This window comes from Artemia sp. Qi Xiang Cuo, chromosome 3, assembly GCF_049724085.1.
Source record: "Artemia sp. Qi Xiang Cuo chromosome 3, ASM4972408v1, whole genome shotgun sequence".
NCBI classification, from domain to species: domain Eukaryota; kingdom Metazoa; phylum Arthropoda; class Branchiopoda; order Anostraca; family Artemiidae; genus Artemia; species Artemia sp. Qi Xiang Cuo.
Genome location: NC_142796.1, coordinates 70171375 through 70184326, shown reverse-complemented (window position 1 = coordinate 70184326; position 12952 = coordinate 70171375). Strand labels below are relative to the sequence as shown.

General features: G+C 34.2%; 1 protein-coding gene across 1 annotated transcript in view; it reads left to right on the top strand.

The window, feature by feature from the left end:
* LOC148954480 (uncharacterized) overlaps positions 1-12952 on the top strand; it is a 72899-nt gene extending 59947 nt beyond the window's left edge. Inside the window, exons 2-3 of the mRNA XM_089086284.1 lie at positions 8632-8846; positions 12813-12952. Of these exons, the coding sequence (XP_088942410.1) occupies positions 8632-8846; positions 12813-12952 (355 nt within the window). The remainder of the gene's footprint in view (positions 1-8631; positions 8847-12812) is intronic.

Below are 12952 nucleotides of genomic sequence, written 5' to 3'. Positions count from 1 at the left end.
AAATTTACTTTCTCTGGCCGGCATTTTAAATTGCCTTGTCTGAACTTCTCAAACACCATCGCTTACGTTGCTAAGTGTTGTTCAGTGTTTTCCCCCATGCATATAACATCATCAACAAAATGAAATATATTCTTTAATCATTTTAACAGGTGCAATACGGTTCTACATAGCGCGATTGAGCTTGTCTCCAGTTCAAATGGTACCCTTAAGTACTCATATGAGCCACATTCGGATGCGGAAAATACAGTTTTGTGGACATCTTTTTCGGCTATTTACACTTGGTGGTAGCGCTGGGTAAGATCCAAAGAAGTAAAAGTTTTTTTTTTGCTTGAAATTGAGTCAAGACTTTCATCTATTCTTGGTAGAGGAAATTTATCGCTAACTACTTGTTTGTTGAGGGCCCTATAATCTACTACGAGTCTAAGATCTCCATTCTTTTTTGGTACTAAGATCACTGGTGCACTATACGGACTGATACATGGGCGTATAATTTTGTTTTTTTTCTAATTCATGGATTTTATTTTTTAACCACTCTTTGTGCTTATAAGGCACACGATATGGCTATTTTGCAACAGGATTACCAGTAGTAAAAAGTGAATGTCCGTAAAATAACAAGTTCCCTATGTTGTCTTCAAATTCCAAAAAAACACCATTAAAATTCGACAGTAAATTTTAAAATTTTTTCTGAATGTCCATGTCCATAATATTGTTAACGTCAAATTTGCTTAAAAATTGCTATTTGGTCAAAACATATTTGTTATTTGAAGTTTTGATATCGTTAACTATGTTTCTTTTAGAATTTCGAGAATTGAGTTCCCATCTATTTAAATCATTCCCCGTTAAAACCTGAATTTGAACTAGACACGTCCCCTTTTTAATTGTAATTGTATCATTTTCGTGATTGTTAGTTACCCAAATAAAACCTTCTCCTTTGTCATAAGATATAATCTGTTCCTCGCATAGCAGATTTTTGGGTATTTCAGATGGGGTCGCAAACCATATTTCTGATTTGCTAACCACTGGCTCAATCATCTGTGATATTTGAATTTTTGCATCGTTTTGGGAGGGACTTTTGTTTTCCTTATCGCGAATCCGTAATATTTTTCTTTACTTTCTTTGTTTATTATATTGATACTGGCGGTATGCTGCGCCATGGCAGCATCTTGTAGCGTCATGTTGGGTTTTATTATATTCTTCCATAATTCTGCTATTTTCTTCATTTCGTTTGACCTGTATTGTCGCATATCTCCTATTTTTATTTTTGCAGATTCAATACTTTTATTATTTAAATTTACTTCATTTCTGCTATGTCTTTCAGGGTAGTTGAACAAATTTCCAATTACGCCATGTCTTTGCGAGACATGAGGTTCAAAATATTGCGACAATATACCACCGGAAATTTTATTTACTGCTTCGGTGTCTTCGTAACCTCTGTTACGACTTCTTTGGGTATAAATTTCTTCCCCTACCTTAGCTGGGTAGACAAGCCTCTCATTTGCTACGTCTAATAGTATTCTATTAGACCTTAGAAAATTTGCGCCTATAATAGTCTCATATGGAAAGTTATTGCATATTATAAAATTTGTCATAAAGGTTCTATTGTCTCTTTTTACGTTTAGGAAAATTGACCCTTTTGCATTCAATTTATGACCTGTCACGCTTGTTAAATCGGGAATATCAGGGTTCCTCTGTTACTTGACATATAGAGGCAACATATCGAATACACTAGAATTTATGATACTAATTGTTCCACTGTAGTCAATGAAGACCTCAAAATAAGCATCTTCTACACGAAAATCGTTAAATATAGGTACCTGATTATTACTGTTACCACAAGATGGCACGAATATTGTCTTGGACGTGTTAAATATTCCGGGCACCCTCTGGGTCCAATTTATATTTCTGAGGGGCCTGAAACGTTTCCCTGAGAATTTATTTCATGTGTCGGTGCCCGTAATAGATATTCAGGCGTAATAGGTTCCGTATTCATATTTAATTGATTTACTTCTGTCTATCTTCTCCATGTATTATTATGGTAACATGGATGTCTTGTGTCAGTGCCGTTTGCTGGCGCTGATTGCAAATGCCGTTGGTTTACAAAATTTTCATTTCTTGTTTGCGAATTTTCGTGATTTCTATATGGCATTCTTGCATTATATTGGCCTTGGCGAGTATTTGGGTTTTCAAATCGGTAATTAATTTGTCTGTTGGGGGGAGGGTTATACAAATTTTGTTGGTACGCATTGTAAGGTAATGATTGGTGCAATCCCCCCTGGCTATAGCCTATTGCACGACCAGTGCTAAAATTTGTTCTTCCGAATAAATGGTTGCCGTGGTTTTGCGTATTAGCGAAAGCAATTCTTTGCTCGCAATTGAGTACATAGTGGCGCCCACTGGCCATATGGACAACACAATTACAATTACAACATCTCATTATTGTAGGGTTGTTTCTGTAATTATATTGTTTTGTGGAATGAAAACGCACTGTTTCCTGCCTATTGGTTTCTTGTGTTTTATTTCTTTGTAGTATTAGGGAGTTATCCCTTGAAAAGAAATCGGGGGATGCCTGATCGCCCTTGAAGATTAGGTTCGCGTTTGAATCGCCTAGGCTATTTATTTTTGCTTTATTGTAGTTTGCAACTAATCTATTCACTTCGATCAATCGTTTCAACTCCTGTCCTGGAAAATACAAAGTCTTAACAATTATGGACATTAACACTCTATGTTCTGTTTTTGTTAACCCATGCAAAAAAGTATTAGGTAGGACTTTTTCATACCTTTCCCCCAAACCTCATCCGTATTTTGCTTCTACAGATATGCGTATATAATCAATGTATTTCCTTATATTCTGTGAAAAGTCAAAACTTACTACTCCGTGTTTTAATTTATTTATGGAACTGGTGTCTATAAACCTATCTTTGAATGCTTTTAACAATTTATCAACCGTATTTATTGGCAAGTTGCCGTTATTGCCTATGGTATCTTCAATCTGTTTTAGAAAGGTTAAGGCCTGGCCTTTTAATCGTAGTAGGAGCATGTCTTTTAACGCTCCAACGTCTGTTTTTGTTAGTTGTATGAACTGGGTCAATTGGATATTAAATTCGTCAATATCTGATTGACCATTGTACTCTGGTATAGATTTTGCTATTTCTATATTTTTCGCGACTAACTTCTGCTTTCTATATTTTTCGCGACTAACTTCTGCACTATTAATAAATCATTCAGTTCGTCCATTTTTTTTTTCGTTTTAATCAATGAAATAAAAATAAAAATATTTTTTTTTTTACTTATCCTATTTTGGGGGAGGCTATTATCTCCTATGAGATATAAGGGTTTTCCTGTCTTAGCTTAGCGGCCATAGGCCTAATCACTTTGCTTATATATCTGTATCTCTCCAATAATTAAATTTAAATTACAAAGTTTTAATAGCCTAATTAGTTCGCAGTTTTCCTCCAATTTCCGACTCGAGCCATTTGTAGCGACAGTAAAATTAGCATTTGTAGCGATAGAAAAATTAGTATTTGAATCAAACGTATTCTTACTAGTCAAAAATAAAACCTGGCTTTCTTAATAAATCAGATATGAATGGCATAGGTTTATTTCCCTATTATTATTTCTTATATTTGAACCGGATGCTGTAATTTCTCCAATATACATATTAATCGAATTATATTTTGATGCTGATCTTGAATATCTCTGAATTATTTCATTTAATTTAACCTTTCAAAAGTTACGAAGAATTAGGAATTATTGAACTAAAAATTCTGACGTCTCAAAGCTCTGTTTCCACGGCATTATTATATCTGACTTCAGAGACACGAATACTTATAGGCTAACAGGGGTTAGAAACATTTTTCCAAGCTTTGGCGATGACAACTTTTAGTGTTTGTAGGGATGAAAAAATGTGGCCTCTTTTTTCTCGAGCTATCTGTAGATCCGATTGCCTGGGAGCATTTACCTTGGAGACCTGCGAACTGATTCCCTATTATTAGACTAGATGCAGACATATAAAATGAAATAAATACAGATAAAAAGGCAATAGATTTATTGAACTTACATACTTAGGTGCACAGCAATGGGTCACTTCAAATGACAATCACGGTGACAACGATTGAAGAATATAAAAATTTTTGTCTGAGTGGTTCTGTCTCTGATTTACTAATCATCTTAAAAAGCACTTCTACCCCAATATCAAACATAGCTTTTCAGTCTTGCGCTGTAAGAACTGGCTCATCATTGGCCTTAGTGGACCAATGATGTGAACCCATCGTCCATTAAATTGTTTTAATTTTTTCTGATGATTCAAGCGTTCACATGGCTCTCATAGTTTATGTGTCCTTAGAAATATTGTACGTAGCATATTTTTTTATTACTCAATTTTTTAGCGAAATCTAAAGCTTGGATAGCGCCGTTCTGTGTCTGGGGGTGACTACACTTTTTTTCTTTGCTGATTGAGGACATTTCATTTTTGAAACTAGATTTAACTTGATTAGAGGAAGCCGGAATTATCTTTAAAAAGAAGGAACTTTGGTATTTTAAATATATCGCATTTTGCTCATGGTACAGTTGTAGAAATTTCAAAAAGGGCTCATTTGATTGGAAATTGAAATTGCCCTTTTTCATAGTCGAAAGTGAGTGGAGAGTAATTAAAACCCTTGTTACGTCCACCATTACGCCAAACACATTCAATTAAAGTTTTGAGATAGCCATTTTGTTCGACGTAATTGGAAGATCTGTCAATTATATATTTAAGGATGACAAACCCCTCAGAGCCCCGAGGGAAAAGGTTGTAAGTTATGCCCTGGGAGCATATAAAGTTTTTTTATAGATGGAACTGTCGTAAACTTCAAAAGGGTCTGATTCAATTGGAAATTGAGAGGGCTAGTGCCCTTTTTAATAGTCGAAAGTGATTGAAGGGTAACTAACCCCCTTATCACCCCAACCATTCCTCCAAACACATCCAATCAAAATTTTCAGATAGCCATTTTGGTCAACGCAGTACAAAGTACTAGAAATTAGGTCTTTGAGAATGACACCCCCCCCCCAGCCCGCAGGGCAAGGGTTGTAAGTTGTGCCTTGTGGGGCATATAAGGTTTTTATTGAAAGTGTTGTCGTAGAAACTTCAAAAGGAGTCATTTGATTGGAAATTGAAAGGGATAGTGCCATTTTAATAGTTGAAAGTGATTGGAGAGCGACTAACGCCCCTCTCACACCCACCATTTCCCCAAACACATCCGATCACAATTTTGAGATAGCTATTTTGTTTAACGTAGTTGAAAGTTCTGGACATTATGTCTTAGAGGATGACAAACACCGTAACAGCCCTTAGGGTAAGGGTTGTAATTTATGCCCTGGTGGCGTATAAGGTGTTTATAGAAAACGTTGTCATTTCAAAAAGGGCTCATTTGATTGGAAATCGAAAAGCCTAGTGCCCTTTTAAATAGTACAAAGTGATTGGAAGGCTTGACGTTTTTATAGTAAAGATCGATGTGGGTATAATGTACTATTTTTGTTGTTGTTGTCGTTTAGAACAGGGCACTTCCTATCGAAGGAAATGTCCTGGTAACTTCGAAAAGGGCTCATTCAACTGAAAATAGAAAGGGCTGGTGCCCTTTTTACAAGTCGAAAGGGATTGGAAGGCAACTAATCCCCCTCCCACGCAAACCCTCCCATTTGCCCATTATGTTTAAAAACTAAATGTTGCCTTAAGATTAAATCAAAATACACTATGTTACACTGTTGAAATTTGTTACACTATGAAAATTTTTCTCCAGCATACAAATAGTAGGCCAAACTATAAAGTCTTAAAAGAAAAGAAAATATTTCAATTATTATTTTCTTTTTCCCTGAAAAGATTATGTCAATATATAACGAACAGAAATCAATTAAAAAAACTTTTTCCACGAAATAAGTTCTTCAAAGAAAAGTAAAGAACTTCATTAAACAAAAAATGAGCAGAAATAAAATCAAATAATCTACCAAGCGTGAAACTAATACAAATCAGCATCAATAAATAAATGAAACCCAAAACGAACAGAAATTGCTATAAATAACCAAGTCAATCTCAAAACGAGCAGAAATTAACACAAGTTGGGCTAAAAACCCTTATGACTTCCGAAGGCCAGAACAAAATTTGCACTTTCCTGAAACAAATATAAATGATTTTACTTTTATAGCCTTAATAAATTAAATAGTATTAACATTTTGATTACTAAATATCAGTATATGTATATTAAACTAAAACAGTAAAACAGTGAGCTCATTTTAGTAGGGTGGCAATCCAGATTTCATTTTCTCTCGTTCTCACTAAAATTGGGTTATGGGCACCTGGGTTGTGCTCTTAGAGATCTAAAATATGAGCAGTAGTTTGCTAATTTTGGGACCCACAGGCATCAAATATCGAGATAGCAGCTTAATAATGCCTGTGGCGAAAAAAATCCTGCAAATTAGATTTCTGTCCAAATTTCTTTTTTATTTTGGTTCCAAGTAGTCACATCAATTCAAGAAAATGTAGGAGGGGAGAGAGCAAGGATTTTTCTCAATGTTTAAAATGAAGATACAAACAAGGTATTTTCTAAAAATTAGGATGGGGGTGTTCTCAATCTTTCCAATTAAAGAAAAATAAAGATAGAAAAAAGCTATGTTTCAAAATATAGGGGGAGGGAACAATTTTAAATCCTCTTCGCTTTTACCAATTGCCACGACTATTCTGACGAGTGGCTTTGGAAATTTGTACTGCAATTTCTTCGTTTAGACCAACCACGAATACCTTGAAACAGATATTAATGTTTCATTTTTATGATTTTATATTTTTGTCTCCTAGAAGGAGGGGAGGTAGTGCATCAACGAATATTACCTCCTTGTTTTCTACCATCTGCACTAATGACTATGTTTATCCAGCAAAACTGTTTTGGGATCCAAGTAAGGATCTCATCGGTACCCAACATAAATATTATTTATTACTTTGTTGATTTTTCTGTGCATTGAAACTTGCAGGCGGCACAAAAGATTTTAGATAGTGGGAAATTTCTTGGGCACAAAAACTAGCAAGCTGTTGCCCCGATTTTAGATTCGCCCAGTTCCGACTCTGCTGCTGAGGTACCGACTTTATTTTTTACCGTTTCGTCCTGTTGCATGATAACATCACGAAAGACCTTATTATTAGTAGACTAAATTATCGGTAAAAATGGACTAAAAAAGTCGCGGTGATCTAATATCCCCTGGACATAATATTTTTCCCGAATTTAGATTTACTCCGATGCGTCATCTTTGTTCTTTCTTCCTTGCTCTTGCTGGACTCTTGTTGTTCTTTCTTGTAAGATCCTTTATACATATATTTGAGGCGTGTTCTGCCAACAAACAAATGGTTATCACTTAAAATAGCGTTATTAGGAACATAATACAACAAGATTTTTAAATACGACAATCCTGCTCAACGATTGCATTTGGGTGGCTTTTGCTGGCATTGAGCAGTGCCAAAAAATAAGTTTAGGTTTAACTAGACATCCGCGTCAACGATTATATTATGACGTAATTGAGAGACCGATTTGACAGTTATTCAGAGCTGAATTTCTCAAAATACATATTTTCCAATTTGATAAGACTTTTCATGCTAGGAGGTAGAATTTCCAAAATGCTAATGAAATGTTTTGATCCATTTCCTTTCTAGATTTGAAGAAAATCCAAGGTTTATGATCCAGATTCCCCTCAAAGTCCCCAAATTAAAGCGCATTATCAATGTAGAAGGATTTATTCTCCAGATAGCATGTGAGTTTAACAGCACCAGCAAAAATTTGACGTCAAAAATTTCATCGTCAAAAATTTTACACCTCGGTTAACGAACTTCCCTATTACAAGGTACTAAAAGAAAGAAAAAGTAGTATCCAAGTCCCAGTGGCGTCAATTCACAAAAATTTAGTGTGCGATTTATTTTTTGGTAATCTGGGACAGAGGCGGATATATTCTTCAAAATCTAAGGGAGGCAAATTTGCATTTTCTTAAATAAAAATACCAAAAAAACATTTTGTAATAAAAACATCCCCCACCCAAAAGACGCTTTTCAAAATCCAGCCGGAAGAAGAAAAAGTGTTGTGGGGTACATGCTTTTCTACGCGTGGCGTAATTTCGTCAAAATCCTGAGAGGGGGAATAAAGTTAGAGTCAATTTTCCCAAATCAAACGAAAGTAATAATGAAAACTGCATCATATAGTACCACAAAGGCAAAGATATACTAAAGAAACATGAAACAGTTTCTCTGGATGCTTGAATTACGCAGGCTTATCTTAGTTTAGACAAGACTTTTGAACAAACTAAACTTAAGCTTAGTGGGGCAAACTTGGGTTTATGGGCAGTTGCCCCCTGCCCTATTGCAAATTACGCTCCTGCTCCCTACCTCCTCTTCCCCTGAATTGACGCTATTTGTAAGTCCATAAAAGAGTAAACCTGCTGGTACATTAGTGCACTGAATGACACCCTTGTTTAATCTACTTTTAAAATTTCCTTAGTTTTATCATTCTAGCAATCACAGTTTAAGAATATACATATACATAAGGATAAACATATATATATTCTCTCTACTGTGCTAGCAATGGTGAAACGTGTAAAGAATGATTAATGTTTGTTTTGATTTAGTGTTGAGCAAAAAGACGATGGAAGCAAGCAAGCTAACAGTGAAAGACAAAATTTCAAAGAACCAACGATATTGTTCGACAATGAGATGCGGCAATTTGATGCTCTGATGAACAGCATTATGTTTACTTTAGAGGATTTGTTGATGATTCTTGATCCAGAAGCCAGAGGAACTGTTTTTCCAAGGGATACAAACATAAAATGGTTCACAAAGCCCGGTATGTTTCTGTTGTTTTTTTCAAAAATACGAAATCATCAAACAGGACATAACCATGACATGAAATTCTTCTTTGTATTAGTATGTCAATAAAAATTAATCCCCTAAATATATTTTGCCAAAAATTGGACTGAATTCTGCATACAATGTAGGCTACAAAGTTTCCCCATTTCTGGTTAGAAGATATAGCTTTGTTTCATTTTGGACGGAGGAGGGGGTTTCAAAGTATGACGAGGCAATTTACAGTCACAAAATAAGCAATGCAGTTACGTTGCTTCAATTAAATTTATGTTTGAAGAGAATCAGTGGCGTTAACTGAGAGGGGGCAAGGGCGGCTCGTGCCCCATAGATTTATAGCTGACAAAAAAATTAAAAAAAGAAATAAAAAATTGTTTATATTCATTTTTGGTATGTTTTACGAGTCGGACTAACATTTTAGGAGAAGGGGGGGAGATTCAAACCCCTGGATAGGGCCTTGATGATTCGGTAAATGGATAGAGCTGAATCTAAGCTATGGAGTGAAAGCAAAAAAGATATAATTAAAAATGCAACAGTGCTGAAAAATAACATACCAAAACTTTCACAGGGAACACAACACCTTAAGGTAGGTTGTTCAACAGTCTGATGACATAAACCCACGTTTTGCTGCAGGGTAGACGTAAAATTAAAAAAAGGAATAAAAAATTTTTTATATTCATTTTTGGTATGTTTTTACGAGTCGGACTAACATTTTGGGAGAGGGGGAGATTCAAACCCCCTGGATAGGGCCTTGATGATTCGGTAAATGGATAGAGCTGAATCTGAGCTATGGAGTGAAAGCAAAAAAGATATAGTAAAAATGCAACAGTGCAGAAAAATAACATACCAAAACTTTCACAGGGAACACAACACCTTAAGGTAGGTTGTCCGACAGTCTGATGACATAAACCCACCCAAGCCACTTAGTTCAAGACTATAGCAGCCATCATTTTGGGCTAGTAGTTTAAGATGTTTCTAAGAGAGGTATTATTTTCTATTTAGAAATTAGTTCCATTGACTCCTTGATATATCATATATATATTGCATAGCCACACGTTCTTTTCTTCAACAAATTTTCACACTTAAAGGTCTGTTTACTTCTCTTTTTAAAGAATTCAGAATTAAATTCAACCAAATCCACAAGTTTAGTTTTTCAGGTATAAAGACTCCTGTATCTTTTGAGACAAAAAAAAAAGGAAAAAAAGTTATTATAGAAGACAACAAAACAGATAGAAAAGCATTTTTCTACAGCCTATATTTCAAGGGAGTGGATTCCAAATAACAAATATACAGGGTTTTGCTGGTCCAAAAAATTCTCCAAAAGGATAGGGTTACTTCCACTTTACTGAAAACTACGTAAACTAACTTAAAGGAAAATTTTAATTTATTCAGTCATATTTTTACGTATTTTAAAGGAAAGCCTTTGAAAAAAGAGAAATAGTTGATGGAAATTTATTGCCATTAGACTAATTAAATGAAATGATTATTGACAAATATACAAATAGAAAATATACTAATATTGATACTAATATAATAAGAATGTATAAAATAAATATATATGCAAATGCAATGTATATAAGTATAATTAATATAGAGAAGATATATAATAAGAAAATATTGTAATAGTGAAAACTTGACGTTTGAGCAGTATTTAACTTTTGCTAATTATATTGAACTGATAAATTTTGTATAAACTTATATATAAACAGGGTAAAACTGCATTTTTTCAGTAAAATACAAATAATATTTTAGAATAGTGGAATTAAAGGACCCTACTTAAGGCTTGGGGATAACACATAATGACAATTCTTGCATGACGCTGATGTAAAAAACGTGTTACATCTCCAACATTTATGAAATATTTACTTTATTTGCATTGATTGTAAACGTTTCTACTACAAGATAACCTTGATGTTTCTTGTCAGCGAACTCAGAAACCTTTATACACTGAATTCGGTGAACAAAAACTGTATTTGTGAATTAATTTGTGTATTTTTGTTTTGGACAGTCATACTCCAATGTTGCTGATTTACAACACTTAGCATTTAATTATTTCAATCCATTCCTTAAATACTTCCCGAATCATGACACGTCGAAAAAGGTACAACAAACCTATATTAATAATTGGTAGGTAACCAGGGAATGGACCTGAGACCCATATCCGAGATCCGTTTATTTGTAGTTGGTTGGTAAGAGGGAAATGGGTCCAAAATTTATGTATTTGTAATTTGTGAGTAAAAGGGGAATGGGTCCGAAGTCCTTGTATGGCTCTATTTTTAAGACAGTGATATATCTACGCGTCTGTCAAAGCCATGCATGAAGCCTTTGTTTTATAAGGGGTTGCATAAGTGGGCCATTGTCCATGAAAATGTACAAACCAAATGATTCTTAAGTGTGCGTTCGTTCTGACTAGAATACCTTGAAATATTTTTTTTTTAGTGAAGCCTCAGCAAACAACGATACGGGTAACATCTAGTCAATACTCAGATTTCTTAGGCAAGGCACAAGTTTTAATTTTCCATTAAAAGTTTTCCAACTTTCGGTGTCTGAACTTTCAGAACTACCGATGGTTCAATTGTCGAAGTTCAGAACCCGAACGCGCTTAAAGTCAGCGTTTTTGGATTGATTATTTTACAGGGAAATATATGATATCACTTACTATTGTGCAAGACCATTATTGCTAGAATGAGTGGATTTATTTTCTGATGACTGAAAAAAATGAAATAATCTAAAAATGAAATAATTTAAAAATGAAACAGTTTATTTTATTTCAACTTTTTTTCAATTTATTACTTTATTTACTTATTTTTATTAACTTATCTTTTATGATTATACAATTTATTTTTGTAATTTTTTTTCTATTATTTTATTTTTACTTTATTTAAAAATAAATAAAGACAAAAAACAGACAAAACAAAGCCAGGTGGATTGGTCGAAAATGATACATTTTTACAGCAGTTCGGTAAGAGCTGAAACATCTTGGTAAGTCCACATATTACATTCCACTTCAAAACGCTTACAAAAGACATAATTTCAGCTATGTTGGAATATTCACTTTTGAACACGTAAAAAAGAGCTTGATTGACCTAAAAATGGAATTTATTTTGATAAATGCATAGTTCCACTTTAAGAGCAAATTTGTTTTACTTTCCAGAGCGATAGTTTCAGATTAATAGGAATAGTAAAAACAGCTTTTTATTGACTTAGAAAATAGAGCTAATACTAGGTATTCTCGACGTAGTGCCTTCAATTAGGTATGTTTTTTTACAAAACCACACTGCATTTCTACGACGAACAAATACACGATCAAATGGGGATAAGTTCATTTAATGGATAGTGAAAACAGATACAAAAGTCTAGACATTCCGATCACAGCGGTCGTTATTAGCAGAAACACTAAAGTATTAAAATTAAAACTAACATATTTATACAGAACAAAATAATAACTTCAGGGCCATTCACTAGATTTGTCTCTAAGAGTTCAAAAACCGGGTTCATCTAAAGTCTTTAGTGGTAAATTTCTTCTTAACTATTGCCAAAATTTAAGTTGGATTTCTAATGATGGGGACAAGATCTTCGTCTTCCTCTAATTTCAGAAGGAATGTTTTTGAATTTATAGTTGTATACTTGATTGGTCGCATCTCCCTACATGTACGACTTAATGCCTTCAATTAGGTATTCACTGTCTAATAAATGGGCTTATCCCCATTTGAAAATTTATTTGTTGGGAGCTTATATTCGAGAATAGCTCAGTTGTAATTGTGATTATGCTCTTAAGTACTTTAAAGGGCGAGTGTTCAGTAGATTCTAAACTAAACTAGTCAATGCGTCAAGCTAGAGTTGGCAATTTTTTTTTGGGGGGGGGGCGGGTGGAGTAGTAAATTTTGCATTTATTTACCTTAAGAAATTAAAACTAATATGAATTAATATTCAATAAATTCGCTTTTAGATACACCAAAAGAACACAAGGAAGAAGAAGTAGATGACATTCAGTTACAGTCGCTGAAAAAGAAGGGACCTTTATCCCGAATCCTGGGAAACATTCTTGCAACAGTAATCTTTTTCGTTTTGCGAATTCTTTTTCAATAG